The sequence below is a fragment of the Phalaenopsis equestris genome, unplaced genomic scaffold (assembly GCF_001263595.1).
Source record: "Phalaenopsis equestris unplaced genomic scaffold, ASM126359v1 Scaffold000133, whole genome shotgun sequence".
NCBI lineage: Eukaryota > Viridiplantae > Streptophyta > Magnoliopsida > Asparagales > Orchidaceae > Phalaenopsis > Phalaenopsis equestris.
The window spans coordinates 18165-34566 of NW_018164575.1; the positions used below are offsets into that span (position 1 = coordinate 18165).

Consider the following 16402-nt stretch of genomic DNA (forward strand, 5'->3'; position numbering starts at 1 on the left):
AATTCTTATATTCTAGTTTTACCCTCATAACTGCCTTTCTCTAGAATCATATGTACTAACTATATATATATTTCTTGTTTATTGCTTCCTATAGTAGAATGGAAAGCAAACCTTTTCTTCTCAGATCACTTCACTTCCTCTACATGCCATATATCATTTCCCTATTAACCGTGTTTTCATAGGATTTCTCTCTGGCATCATGTATTTCTTGAATCCACTCTCATCTTTTTTTGGCATTTGATGGATTTTAAGAAAAAATTGAAAATTAGATTAATCTAACCTTTAGATCAGTTCTTCTTGTAAGGATAATCTTTTCCAATGTGTTGGATTTTGATCATCCCTTTGGACCAATGAGATCTTATGTTCTCATGTGCCAACTCGAGCTTGGCTCGATAAGTGGCTCCTCAGCTGAGTTTATCTCGATGAGCTAACAAGCTAAGCTCAAGTCAATCCCGATTCGACTCGTTAACTCGTGAGCCGGCTTGTTTGATAAAATAGTAATATAAAATATACTCAAAATATATCACATTTAAAAATTTTATTTTTAAACTATTAATATCTAAAAAAATTATGTTTGTATTTCATATTAAATGATTTCTCATTATTTCTCTCATAATTACTCATTATATTAGTAATTTTATTATAACGTTACCTTAAATTAATATTATTATCCCTCTTTCATAATAAATAAGTCGGCTCGTGAGCCAGCCGGAACTTGTAGAAGTAAGATCAAGCTCTAGCTCAAACTTGATAAAATTAATCAAGCTCAAACTTAAGACAAAGGTGGCTCGAGCTTGACTTGAGTCATTTGCACTCCCAAAATGTTGCTCCAGGATGAGTGGAAAGAGATGAATCCATGATGTTCATTTAATTAATTGAAATGAACAACCATAATTTAGTTGTATGGGAGACTTATATATTGCTTAAGTAGAAAATGATTTGATTTGATTCCAATGTGAAGGGCTTACAGAGTAAGCAAATCCATAAGGAAATCGAGAAAAGTAGTCAATATGATAAATTTTTAATTAATCCAAAAAATTATTTGAAAAAAATATCCTATATTTATTAAGATTAAAATCAAAGTTTGACTCTTGATGGACTTTGATTAAATAAAAAAGACATTAAAAGTAATTAATATGTCATTAGCTAATTATATGAATTTTAATTTAATTTTTAATAAAATTGCTCCCAAATATTCCTTGGGTCATCAATGGCCTTGCATAATTTTCTTGAGAAAATTTAAAGTCTATATTTTACTTATCTCCATGTCAAGTTTTAATTTGGTGGTAACCACTTTTTAAAGTAATATTTATTAAATGAGTGGTCACCTTTTAATAGCACTGCTATCAACGCCCATTCATTGTGATCCAATCTTCTCATGTGTAAAAAGTTTAGGTAAAAGCAAGAACTAAGCCTTATCTAAAGAAATCCTTTTTAAAGGAGCCTATTAACATGCTCTTTCAATTTAATATTTTTAAAGGATTCATCATATGGTATAAGAGAATTAATAATTATGAATTAGGAACAATATTTAAAGCATACTGAATTTTCCTCATAAGTTGGAGGCTCAAAAAAACATATCATTTGAGTAGACAATAGAATACTTATTAAATTAATTAAATACATTAGTAGGTATGATATTTCTATGGAAATTAAGTGTCAACTCCTTTACAGACGAAATGTGAAAAGTAAATTAAAAAATTTACTTTAAAGGTATCAAACCTAAAATATTGAAGGTTAAAACTAGAAATTAAGGTGTAATTAGCTTGTATGGTCACTTTCAACCTGAAACTCCCAATCAATTGCCAGTTCAAGCCTAAAAAACAAAATATTTCCCATCTCTTCGATAGATGTGTAAGTTATATGTTAGAAGTTGGCTTATAAAGAGAGGATGGGGTGGCTTTTATGGATGGCTTCATGGTATAAAATTTAATATTATTATCATAACATTTAAATACATAAAATTTCTCTAAAATATAATTTATGAAATAAATATCAAATAGTCATGACAACTTGAAGAAAATACGAGTTATATCTATGGAAAGAACATCACACCATAAATGATCTTCATAGATGCCCATTTTTATTGGCACCATATATCTTACTCAGGCTATAAGATATGCAGCATTCACCCCAATCACATGTAAGGACTTTGGATTTGGTTTGAGATTAAATTTTCCCTTGTTAGAGCATGGATAGATTTAATAGTCATTGCAATATTTCCATTAATCCCAAAACTACATTTCCTGTCCATGCATATAACTTACATGTTAAAGGTTTTCCTTGTTCTCTAATATTCAATCTCAAGCTTCTTAACTAAAAGCCTTGGAAAACTGAAGTTTTGCTCACTACTTCCTCTTGCATCATCAAGAGAGTTTTATCAATAATCTAGTAAAAATGTTCCATCTTCCTGGTACTCTCCCTCTATCATAAATAATAACTTGAAATGCATACAGGGATATGTTCATGAATGGATTTAAATTTCTATTTATGCTCATATATATATATATATATATATTTCAATCTTGGAATCAATAAGTCATAGTGCATGAGTGCTTACTATCAAAGAAATGGAATTAGAAGTAGGCCTATATACAAAAAAAAATGGTGCTTTGGGTAGTTATCCCAGTGAAAGACACAAGTTTCATTTGTTTCTTAACTAGGAGGCAATAATGAAATACATACTTAATCGGCTAAGGATCATGGAGCTCTACCTCATTCCTAATCTTTATCCCAAGTAAGAGAAGAAAATTATTAGGGAGTTTCCAATTGGAACTATTGTACCATCCTAACCACTACATCTTCAAATGCATTAAACATAGAGAATGAAGAAAATAAAAAAAAAAAAATTTCCTAAAATTTATTTTTCTTTAAGAGTTTAATGCAGTTCTTTGATTATTATCAACGACTGTTTCCATCATCCAATTATAACATTCAGTCTCATATACTGCAAAAAACAAAAAAAGAGATAACATGATAATTTTCTCCGAAATCAAGTCATTACAAAATTTTAACCTTTGTAGATGCAGGAGAAATGCACCGGCCGCACATATATAACAGAACGGCTCTGTATTATCTAACTTTGGACAAAATTCTCAAAAAGATTCACTGGAAGGTTCAGCGACGATCATATGAGGTTCACTTCTCCGACCCCAGCGGCATTTACATTTTAAACGAATAGGACGATAATTAACAATTGCCTGAGTTACATGAAGGAAGCTAGAGGGGAAATGTCATGATTTAATAGAGAGCTTCTGCAAAACTTTCCAGTACCTTAAACAAGAAGGATTCAAATGTACTGCTCGAAGAACCCATCTCTCAGGGGTCTGGTATGATTCTATGTTTGTTTGCTGGTCAAAAGCTGCGGTAGATTGTCTTGCAAGGATGTGCATCTGGAAGTACAATTCGGCAGGCCTCATTTCTGCAAATCAAACAAGTTATTCAGCAAACTGCTGAAGAATATTTTGAGTAAAGATGAAGTGATGGAACATATAATAATGCTAATAACCTGCTGGCCAAGAGAACCATTCAAGACGTAGATTTCTTTCCCACCTGGCCTTGGCTCCAACGCTTCCTTCTACTTGACCTAATAATGCTGAAAGAATGGGTAAAGGAAACTGCGAAGTCACCTGGGCCTTGACCAGACTTTGTATAGCACGCGATAAGAACTGCAAACCCATCTGTTGCCTAGCAAGTTCCATGCACACGGCACCTGCAAAAACATCATATAATACCCTTGAGAAATGGTATTGTAACATTTTGTAGCAGAAAGGTGGAGATTGAGAGAAGCGATAAAATAATGTTTTAGCTTAAAACTCACGAGAGAAGTATCAACACAAGCATGAAAGTATTCAAACCATATAATATTTATCTATCTTAAGTTTGCTGAATGAGCTTATACTTTTCACACAAATCTATCTAGTAGAAAACAGTATAAACAGCCAAAACACAAATAATATTAAGCTACTTATTTCAAAAGGTGATTAAATATTAAAACCTGGCAAGATGCAACAAACGACATGCTAAAGGTTAAAAGCAAAGAATTTTTGGAACAGCCTAGGCATACTAAAATAATAATACTAATAATAATTATTATTAATAATATTATTATTATTATTATAATGATAATAATTATTATTATTATTAAAACTAATGTAAAAGTACTAAATCAAAATTCACTAACAAACTGAGGAAGATTGGAAAATAAAAAAAACAAGCTACCAAGATTAAAATTATACCATGCGCAAGAAAAAAGCAGCTTTCAGCCTTGGAAATGCTACATGCTTGTACTAAAGCTTGTTCGGCACTGACAAAATCCTGATCCCATATGAAGCATAGTGCAGATATAAATCCAAAGACAGCCATCCACATGTTAGAAGAACTAAGTTCTGCTGTGAAGCATGCCTTAAAATTCACATCAACTGTGTTATAACCGCTCTGCAATTTATACCTGGATTCAAGGTATTTCAAGGAAAGCCAACCAGTCTGATTGAGTGTCTTAAACTTTGAACAGTTCATATACTCATTCCTCAGGTTTGTTAAAGATTCCTGTGCTGCATAGAGACGACACAGTTGCAAGTGTGCAAAGAAGGAATTGTCATTGGATGGAAGAAGTTCTAATGCAGTGGCCACATAATCAGTACAGCCAGCATAATCCAGACACTGTAAGCTGATCTCTGATGCAGATAATATAAGTAGGAACCTCTGATACTTGCTTATTTCATTCATTATAGACGTTTCATCATAGAGGGAAATGGCAATCAAACGTTTCAAAGCAATACAAAGATGTCGGGGAAACTTTTCTTCACGAGCTCTCTGCAGAAGATTAAGTATGAGAAGGTACCGTGCCTCATGGTTCCATGGTTCTTGATGCAAACTTCTGAAACATAAAAAATAGCATTTAGGTAATTACAATACTTAACAGGAAAGCCCAAAGAAAAAAAAGGAAGATGAAAGAGAAATAAAAAAGACGAAACTTACTTTTGAAGATATTCAGTCACAGGAGACCCATGCATAGGCTGATTTGCAGGAAGGGAAAGAAAACTTTGGTCTTGTTACACAGCTAGCATAACAAGCAACTCCGGCTGCACCATGGATTTCAAATGGTGATTTTAAGCTAGTCCTTAAAGGTATTCCTGTCGACAAAACAGTGCATCTCGGTGCTATATGTGAAGCCAACCATACTTCCGAACATAGCACAAGTGATCCAAGATGGTTTCTGTGATTAAAAAGAAAAAAAAAATCTTCTGAATGTATGGGCAAAAAGAAAAAGATTTATAGAAATTAGTATTTAAGCCTCAATTAACATGTTGATGAGAGAGAAACTGCAAAGTTTCAAGATGTTCATGAACTATTTCCAATATTTCATAATCATGCTACTAATAAACCCCAATTCTCCTACATAATTATAAAAAAGAGGGAATTATTTCTAAACATCGCAAAGACATTTACTTAAATTTACAATATTATTAAATTACAAAATATAACAATATAATATGAAAACTAAACTTCATGTAATAATGTTGGAGCTTTTTTGTTTTCAATTAGTTCTTTTGGCCCAAAAAGCCCTGCTGGAAGTGGCTAAGGCTCTGAATTTGGATAGGGCAAGGCAAATGAAACCAAGCAAGCAGCAAAGACAAGCAGCAAGGGAAGCTCTCAACCAGCAGTAGGAGAAACAAATTTCCATCTTTCAGTAGCAGAACACTGGGAACACCAAGTCCGAGGTTAGAGCTAAAGCTTATAAGCCCAAGAAGCACAAACACAACCTGCATTTGATGTGGAGCCTTCACCGCATTTGCCAAGCCATGTGCTTGTCAAATAATTTCAAGGCAAACACTACTTTTAATTCAGCACAAGAAATTCCTTTGTCTACATCGGAAATCTGGCTACACAAATCTCAGGGAATCCGATGATCCAGACAAGGAGGATACAAAAAGATCGTGTTATCAGCCAAAAGACTGAACCATCTTGTGTCATCTCATTCAATTGGCCAACAGGTTGACCGAACGAAAGGAAATCAAGATCCAAACCAATAAACGCTGTCCGGCATAACCGACACTGACCACGTAAAATCAGCTCCTCAACTAATTCTAGGTCACTCAAAGAAAAGGTCAATGGTCGCTCTAACTCTTCGTAAGGACCATTCCCCTTAACGAATGCTGCCTGTCAAATTATGGTGATACACCCTTTGCCTAGTGGAATAAACCTTCACAAAGGATAAGGTCTCTATTTAAAGTTCCCTCAAGAAAGTCGACCGAATAAATCTCAGTCGACCAAATGATGATTAGCTGACCAAGTTGAGCAGTTACAAATATAAAACAACATCAACAACAATTACCAATAGGAATAGGCGTGAAAAAAGATCCAAAAAATAATTACGAATCTATAAAGATATACTGACTAATAAATAATCAATATCATCCTTATTCAATCAGGGACAAGCATGTAATTTACTAGACACCCCCTATGATCTATAAATAGGGGAGTCATTATTTCAAGAAAGACTATTGAATCTATTCGAAGAAATTTAGTATAATTTGTTGCTTACTTTCTTATTCTCTCTCACTCCACCTCTCTATTCTCCCTTATTCCTCCCAATTGACCAACGCTCTATCATTTGGGCGTGCCCCAGTTTTTGGATTCAACATCCCAAAAATTACGATGAGCTTGGAGAAATATCTTCAACAAGAAAAGGAGCGAGTCACAAACAAGGAGCACACATAAGAGAAAAGTTTAATATGGATTCCGACAAAGAATTCATGCAACAACGAATTCAAGACATTCAGGATCGGATGGCAGATTAGTTTGTGGAACTGACCCATGTAGTGCTTGAGGGGGAGATAATAGTCTCTCCCACAACCTAATCCTTCAGCACCTGAGCCCCAAGGCAATCAAACGGCTCAAGGAATCGAACGGGTGAAAGAATCTCAGTAACAAGATAGTTTTGGATCCATGACCAGGAACAGACTACAAGTGGGCAGATTGAAAGTGTACCATCGATTGGAGAATATGTTCTCAAGGCAAATTACTGATGAAGAAACCCCCGAGAAGTTCAATGTTCCATCTTTGGAGCCATATAAGAGCCGGAGTAATCCGACCGATCATATTGCGTCCTTTTGAGTCAACTATGTCTTCTTAAAGTTTCCAACGTATTGAAATTTCGTCTATTTTACACCACGCTCAGGGATTGAGCTCTCGGGTGGTTCAATGGACTCCTCGTCATAATTATTACTTCCTTTGGAAAATTCAAGAAGTTATTTACGATGTAGTTCACTAGCGCCCAAAAGCCCCGCAAGGGTTCAAAATAATTGTGGCACGCCAAGCAGGGACCCAACGAGAGCCTACAAGCATACATTACATAGTACCAGAAGGAGATGCTGGAAGTACAAAATTTGAAGCCAGCGATTGCAAAGGCCTGCCTAACACAAGGGCTAAAGAGCCCGCATTTCAATTACTTTCTGGGTTTACGAAAACCTAATACTTTGGCCGAATTCTTGGAGTTGGCCAACGACCAAATTGCAGCAGAGTATGTAAACCGTCCTGTCTCTAAAGACGAGAAGCTTGATTCTCTATCAGGCAAAGAAAGCTCGTAGGACAACGAGTGAAGGGAGAAGGATGGCCCTCACGCTAAGCATGAAAGAGGTCATCCCATAGGGATAAAGAAGCTGACCAAAATCCACGAAGCTACTGTTAATCGAATGATCGTTCAGCTGGCGATTGACCCACTCCACTAAGGGTTTCGATAACAAAACTAATGGAAGCTATTCAGGATAAAGAATACTTCTGAAAGGCTCAGCCAATAAAAATTGGGGCCTTCCTCCAGAACACCAAAAAGTTGGGCAAATATCATAAAGACCATTGTCATGATAATGAGGATTGCAGGCACCTCTAGAGCCTGGTCGAAGACCTGATTAAGGATAAAATCTTAAAGAATTGATGGCCCGCGGTGTGCACACTCACAGAGAAGGGAAGGCACCGACAGAGGATAATTCGGATGGACCTGTCCAAGTGAATGCTATCCACATCACAGGAATAGTACCAGTGATAATAGGAGGCTCGGTCAGAAGAACCGATCGAAGTATGATCCGGTCAAGTGAGAATTGTGCTGTGGCATCTGATCCGAGGAGGAAGCCTTATCCCACGATCATTTTCACCAATTTAGATTTATCCCCGCTGGGAATCCGTACAACGAAGCCATTGTCTTTACGGCTATGATTAACAATTATCAAGGTAAGAAGCGTCTTGGTTGATCAGGTAGTTCGGGCAACTTACTCTTCAAGTCTGCTTTCGACAAAATGAACATGTCAATCCATCACCCGGTTGCGTAAACTAGCCCACTGTACGGGATTTCATGCGAAAGAAAGGAGGCCATTGGTATAATTAGACTGTCAGTCACCCAACGAAACGGTGGCATCAAGTTCACTAATATGGAGGATTTCTTCATGGTAGATGCACCGTCAACATACAACGCGATCTTTGGTTATCCATTGCTTAACTTCCGAGCAGTCGTATTCACATACCATGTGGCTGTGAAATTTCCCTGTGATGGGAAAATCGTGATCGTACGTGGAAACCTAGAGCAATGTCAGTCGTGCTACCTCCGGGTGGTAGGTAGAGTGGAGCAAGAATCATTGGACATCCAATACCAATGGGAAGGAGCTCTTTAAATTGATGAAATTACCATGGAGATCCCCGACGATCTCAGCAAGCTTGGTAAATTTCTTCTAATTAGTAAGACTTTTGATGCAAGGCACAAGGATTAGTCGATACACACTCTCCAAGAGCACCATGACGTCTCTCCGACATCTCTCCTGGTCAACCGTTGAAATGCCAGGCATTCCCATAGACATAGCTTGTCATCGCCTCAATGTGAGCTTAACAGCCTTACCTGTGAAACTGAAGATTCAATAGTCAGCCATGACCTTGGCAAGGCCTATGCGTGAGGAGGTACAAAAGCTCAAGAAGGCAGGCTACATCTGGGAGATAAAATACCTCCCTTGTATATGTAACGCAGTCATGGTGCAGAAGTCTAATGGCAAGTGTAGGATGTGCGTGGACTTCACAAATTTGAATGTGGTTTGCCCCAAGAATGGTTACCCCCAGTCAAGAATTGATGCACTGTGGATTCCGCAGTCAGACATTCTGTCAGGAATATCCTCGGCGCTTTCTCCGACTGCCACCAAGTTAAGATGCACCCTATTGATGCTGAGAAGGCCGTTTTTATTATGAGTGAAGACTATATTGTTACACTACAATGCCCTTTGGCCTGAAAAATAATGGGGATACTTACCAATGACTTATGGATGTAACATTCTCTGAGCAAAAGAAAAAAATATTGAAATTTATATTGAAAATGTCCTAGTTAAGTGTAGGCCAGCCGAAGAACATATCAAAGACTTGAAAAAAGCCTTTCAGACTATTAGAAAATATAACATGAAATTAAACACAATAAAATGCACGTTTTAGAGCATCAACCGAAAAGTTTCTAGGATACCTTCTGCTCGAGGGTATAAAAGCCAAAATGGAGAAAATAAAGGTAATCCTGGCTATGTCATCTTAGAATTCCAGGGAGATGCAAGAGCTAACCGGTTAAATAGCAGCACTTAGCAGGTTCATCTTCAAATCCTAAGACAAACGTGCCACCTTTAAAGTACTGAGGAGCGCCAAAAAAATTGGATGGTTGATCGAATGCGAACAAGATTTCCAAAGTCTGCATCAGTACATAGTCTCAGCACCGTTGTTGTAGAGCCCAAAGTCGAAGGAATAACTTTCGCTATATCTCGGTGTTGGTGCAGAAGCCATCAGTTCAATCTTGGTTCGAGAAGAGCTTGGAAAGCAATACCCTGTCTACTACACCAACCGGGTGCTCGGGGGAGCCGATGTCAGACACCCAATTATAAAAAAAGTAATATTTTGTTTAATTATTTCTGCTTGCAGGCTCCAACCGTATTTGCAAATGTACCTGATCGGAGCAATTGCTGACCATCTCCTCAAATCCATGCTAACTCAGTCAGAACACATATCAGATCCTAAAGTGGGTTGTGGAACTCAATAAGTATGATATTAGCTATATTCCCCGAAAGGTAATTAAAGCTCAAGTTGTAGCTGACTTCTTGGTCGACTTCTCCGAACATGGTTAACCAAGCAAAGGAGCTGAAGTTGGCAATCAAACCTGGACTCGACACATTGATGGAGCCTCCAATCAGGCAAGTGCAGGAATGAAAATTGCTCCGAGCAGTCCGACTGGAGAGCATGTATATCATTCAGTCGCCTCGAGTTTGAAGTTATAAATAATCAGGTTGAAGCATTGATAGCCAAACTACGCTTAGCTCTGAAAATTGGTGTCTGACAACTATTAGTAAAGTAAGATTTCTAGTTGATGGTGACTCTAGTCAACGGAGCCTTTGAATCCCGAGCCGAGATAATGATCAAATATTTGAACAAAGCAAAGGCTGAGATAGGGAAATTTACAAATTTACTTATCAAACAAGTCAGACGAAAGGAAAACCAAGAGGCTAATCTTCTGTCAAAAAATATATTCTTCGGGCAAAAAACGCCAAAAGGAAAACCAGGGGGCTAATCTTCTGTAAAAAAATATATTCTCCGGGCAAAAAACGCCACAGAGGCTCTTTCGACCGATCATAGAGGAGGTAGAAACAATGGAATCGACCGATCATAGAGGAGGTGGAAGCTAAAGGTGCAAAGAGGTGGGTAGATCCCTACAAATACTACTTAAAAGTCAGAAAGATCCTTGAAGAAGTAACGAACCCTAAAAGGTTCAAATTTAAAGCTACACAATATCTCATTATTGGAGATAAGCTTTTACGAAAGTCAACCTGATCCTTACTCCTCAGGTGCGTGAAAGAGAATGAGGCGAAGGAAATCCTCCAAGAGGTGTATTCTGGCAAATGTGGCAACAATTTCGGTGGCAAAACTTTGGTGTAAGGAGTTCAAAGGCAAGGCTACTTCTTGCCAACCCTTTCGAAAAAGACCTAAGAATTCTCCAGGAGAGGCGAACAATGCCAGAAATAAGCTCCATTACAATAACAACCGGCTCAAAAGTGGAAACCGATAGTCCGTCCCTGGCCTTCGCCATTTGGGGGCAAGATATCCTTGGCCTGTTTCCTCCCTCAAAAGGATAGCAAAAATTTCTCTTGGTCGTCGTGGGTTATTTCTCCAGATTGATTGAAGCAAAAGCTCTCGCCCAAATTATTGTCTGAAATTTATTTGGACAAACATCATCTGTCGGTATGACTTATCATTAATACTCATCACTGACAACGAGATCCAATTCGTTGATCAAAGTATAAGAGACTTCTGTCAAAGTCAATGAATCAGCCTAAAATTTATGTTCGTGCACCTCTCGGACAAACGAACAAGCAAAGGCCGCAAACAAAAACATTCTAAATCTTCTAAGAAAGTCGAATGTGCAAGATGCGATTGGGCGGACTTGCTCTCGTCTGTTCTATGAGTCATCCATACCGCGCCATCATTTGCAAACGGACAAACCACTTGCATGCTTTCTCACATAATAGAAGCAATGCTGCCAATCGACTACAATCATCATAGCAAGAGAATCATCATTGCAATGTCCTTCCACAAGAAAATCTCACCGATGGACAAATTTTCATTCAACATTCTGGAAGATTTTCAGTTTCTGTTATATTTTACTCCACTTGGATGATGTTATTAGGAATTGCAAAATCCAAATGCACATGAAGGTTGGATCTCAAATTTGGAAGAAGCCTAAAGCATTTGGGAGGTGTGTGCCCAAACAGTTTACAGTGATTACAATAGTGGGAAGTAGATGCTCAACAGGTTGGTGAGGAATAGACCGATGAGACAAATTTCATTCAACATTTCTAGAAGATCTTCAGTTTCTGCTATATTTTCCTTCACTTGGATAATGTTGTTAGAAACTGCAGAATCCAAATGCATAGGAAGGTTAGGTCTAAAATTTGGATGAAGTCTTAAGTATTTGGCAGGTGTGTGCTTAAATAGTTTACAGGTAATTATAGTAGTATGGTCTTTATTCTGTGACAATTGGCTGCCAATACCTATTATGGGCAAATACCAAACCATATTTCTTCCACATCAGGGAGGATGATATCCATTTCAATAAGAATCTTTGCAAAAGAAGGCTTAGATAGGTTGAAGGTGGGTATGTCCGATTTCATAGGTCTCCCTAGTGTAGCTCCAATAGAATAGAGGATTTGGTGATTAAAGTAGTGCAATTTTAGGCCAGTTAGTTTAAACTAAATTGAAACTATAGGGAGTTCTTGACTAGGATCAAATTCAGGAGACCACTTGAACAATTTTATATATTTCCCATCAATTTTCATAAACTTCTTAAAAAATATTTTGGCATGGTCCTCTACTTTAGATAATTGTATTATCACATGTCTCTCATCAAAGAGACCAACCTTCCAATCTCCCAATAGTTTGAGATCTTCAAAAGTCTTTCGAACGATTTCCATTTTAGGATGTCCCAATTGGAATTCCACAATGAGGGTAAATTTGTACTTTTTAACCAGGTAGGAAACTTCCACATCAGAGAAAATTAGAGCTAGTTTGTCACTCTTCCTACTCGTCATCTTGATGACGTTACAATCCCCCTTACCTTCAAATAATTCATGATAAACCTAAGGGAAGACCCGATTATCCACTGATTCCAGAAAACCAACCATATCAACATTAGAAGCCTTTCCAAGGTTTTAAACTGAAGGAGTCGATGATTGAGAAGGAATAGATGCCATAGAACCAAACGTGCAACTAAAACAGATGAGCGAGACAGAGGAGAAACTGAAGGACCAATTTGTTTGGCTTTAGTAATCGGCCGAGATAACTAACTTGTACGTGCGAGCTGTTTGAATGGAGGAGACGACTGAGGTTGAGCGGTGAGCGAGACTAGCGGGGCTGCTAGGGTTTGAAAGCCATGGATCACTAATCTGGTGAGTGACGTGAAAGAGGAAAACAACCACACAATCGGTCCAAGCAGAAGAATAAACAGAGAAAAAACAACCGAAGTCGAAGCCCTAGTTCGGGTAACCATTTTCGTCGCCAGATCGTGTTGCCATTCTATATTAAGACACACACACACACACACATACACACATATATATATATATAGAGAGAGAGAGAGAGAGAACCAGAATAATCTTATCGATGCAATGAGAGACGTAGATACCCATTACAGGATCTACTAGTAAGAAAACAAATAAAAATAGAATAATAGGAAAAAGGAATGTAAAGAAAAGAAAATCAAATCAATTAATACAGAAATCTATAAAGTAATATTCTAATACTCCCCTCAAATTGAAACATAGACATCAATTAAGTTCAACTTGGATTTGAGATCATTAAACAGTGGTTGAGGAAATTTTTTTGAGAGGATATATGTCAAATGGCCAATAGAGGGCATAAATGGAACACAGTTTTTCCCAGATTCGAGCTTTTCCTTAATGAAGTGAAGTTCATTCCCAACAAGCTTGGTGCGATCATGTTGGACCGAGTTGTGAGCAATGCGAATGACAGTCTTGTTATCACAGAACAATTGTAGGTGAGCGAAGACTATGAAATGTAATTCGTGTAGCATGATGTGTAACCTATACACTTCACAAATTCTCAGGGACATGGATTGAAATTCGGTTTCTACACTGCTCCTAGCACTACAGATTGTTCTTGCTTTTCCACGTGACCATTTTTCTACACACAAATGAACATTATCCTGAGGTAGATCGTCAATCATGGACAAATCAGGTCCAATCCGCGTCTGTGTAAACTACAATAGAATGAGAGGTGTGGTGAGAAATAAACAAGCCCGGTGTGTCCCTTAAATAGTGAAGAATTTGGTAGACAGCTTGGAGGTGGCGCCCATAAGGATCATGCATGACTTGATTGACTATCTCAATTGCGTGGCATATGTCGAGACGTGTATGGGCAAGGTAAATGAGTTTCCCCACAAGATGTTAGTAGTGAGTCTTGTTTACAAGAACTACATTGGGAACATCAAGAAGTTTTTCATTGGGATCCATCAAGGCAGCCATTGGTTTGCTTAAAGAAGATCGTTCTCTGTCAAAAGGTCGGCCACATATTTCTGCTGAGACTGGCAATTGCCCTAAGATGACCAAGTTTCCATGCCTACGAAGTACTAGAGAGATCCCAACTCCTTCATTTCAAATGAAGCAGCAAAGATGTCTTTCAGAGACTCCAATGCTAGTAGATCATTACCTGTGAGAACTATATCGTCAACATAGATAACAAGGATGGCTACCTGACCACTGGAGAAATGCCCGAAGAAAATGTGGTCCGATTGAGTCTGAGTGAATCCAAAGCCTACCATCACCATTGTGAATTTTCCGAACCATGCCCGTGGTTTATGATATTAAGATCACTAAAGTAGGTCATATTTTCATAATGTTCATTAAAAAATTATCAAAATATCTCATCTACTTATGCTTGAATAAATTTATTAAGAAAAATACTCTTTGGTTTTCATCTTTAATAAACTTTATTTGACCTAAATATTTTTATTTCTTATCTCTTTACTTGGTTAGTTTATAAATATATTTTTCACCCTCTTTAGTATTTAATTTTTTATAAAAATCACTAAAAAGAATATTTAGCATCACAAATTGTTCTCTTAAGGTGTGATTGGGACAGCAGAATCTGTTTCAATAAGCAGTTGTGAAGTTGTTTTTAGGATAATTGTTGTTAAAAAGTAGCTAATAGTGAAGCACTGTCTCTGTTTGGATGATCTACTGTGTTGCAACTGCATTATATACATATATTATTTGAAAGTTCGCAATTTCATAAATAATTCAAATAGAACAACATAAATAAATTTCAATAGTAAAAAAAAATCAGAAGTCTATTATTATAATATAATTTCAAATCATAAACCCAAAAAAAATTACATTATCATCATAAAACCAAAAATCAGTAAACTCAAAACCAATTTCTCATCATAAATCTAAAACTATTGTATTACTAAGCATAAAAACAAAACCAAAAGTTTCACATGCTAAACCTTTGGAGCAGAGGGCACTCAATAACTCAAGAAGCACAACATACTCACTAAATACCCATAGAATAGAAGCTTCACAAGCCAAACTGAAAGAAAACAAGAAATGCAAAAATAGCCCCAAAAAAACGCATCATATAAGAAGAGGAGAGCAAAGAGCTGAGCCCTAAGCGTTTGAAACCAAACAAAACATGAGAATAATAACAAGAATAAGAGGATAAATATTTTCAAATTTTATTCTTTGCCACCGTCAAAGAAGGCACACCAAAATGAAGAAGAACGATCGAGCAGCGAGAGTTCAAAAATGAGGGAAGAGTAGAGGAGAAGACATAAAAACACGAGAAAGGCATACCACAGATAAAACTCTGAGTTTTCCGAACACTTAATTTCATGATGGCAGAACCGAGAAAGCCATCACGGACGCCAACCCAAACAAAACGAGCATACAAAGCGATTTCGCACCGCTCCCATGATAAAACAAGTTTTATAACAAACATCATATTTTTTTTATCTTTTCTTGCCCATTATTATTCCACCTCCATGTTATTCATAAGAGCTTTTCTTTTTTATTTGTTAGGTGCACCATTTGCAACTTGTTTAATACTACTCATTATTTTGTCCCACATATAGTATTAGTTTTCTCATAAACATCCCAAATATAAAGACCTTGAAGTTTACTCATAAAAATAATTTTATTTGTCTTTTAAGTGGTCATATCAAATTCTAAGACTATGTACATTCATTTTCAAATCCAAAATCAATGATTGATGTTAGGACCTCGATTTTAGTGAGGTCTAGTTTTCCTCTTAGGGTTTAGAATCTAGTCTTAGGGATCTTCCTTCGACTATCTTAGAACCTTAGAAATGGGACCCGCCTCGTTTTAGAAATCCAACCCACTTCTGTACCCTTTTGGAGTTTCGCGTGTGTGGTATCGACTTCTAGCACTTAGAAGGGTGAAACCAACATGAGGAAATCCAAAAGGAATTCCTATATGACTTTTTGAGCCTTAGGCTGGCCTTCTGCACAATTTGCACTCCCGCGCGCACAAATCTTAGAATTCGGAGAATCGATGCATTTGATTGCTACAATCCACATCGCTTGCACCGTTACCTGTCGAAGACTCAAATAAACTTTTTGAAACAATCGATCGCGGGTCGAAATTTTGTGAAATTTGAATTTGGACGCATTTTTGACCCGATTGTCGACTACGTCGTCCGAGCTACCCCGGATGACAAAACGGACTGCACTGGCACGTCCGGAACGTCGATTTTGCCTAGGAAGGACACCCATTTTGTTACGTCGCCACGCGTGAATAAATCGCATATGAATTAGTATATATATATAAATTTATATAAGCCAAATATTTTTTTTCCTCTTTTG

At 37.2% G+C, this 16402-nt stretch overlaps 1 protein-coding gene across 1 annotated transcript in view; it reads right to left on the bottom strand.

The window, feature by feature from the left end:
- Window positions 1-2910: 2910 nt before the first annotated feature.
- Window positions 2911-16402, bottom strand: part of LOC110021321 (tetratricopeptide repeat protein SKI3) — a 92219-nt gene continuing 78727 nt past the window's right edge. Inside the window, 4 exon segments of the mRNA XM_020719765.1 lie at window positions 2911-3421; window positions 3509-3712; window positions 4239-4916; window positions 5001-5218. Coding sequence (XP_020575424.1) covers window positions 3234-3421; window positions 3509-3712; window positions 4239-4916; window positions 5001-5218 — 1288 coding nt within the window. The 3' untranslated portion in view covers window positions 2911-3233.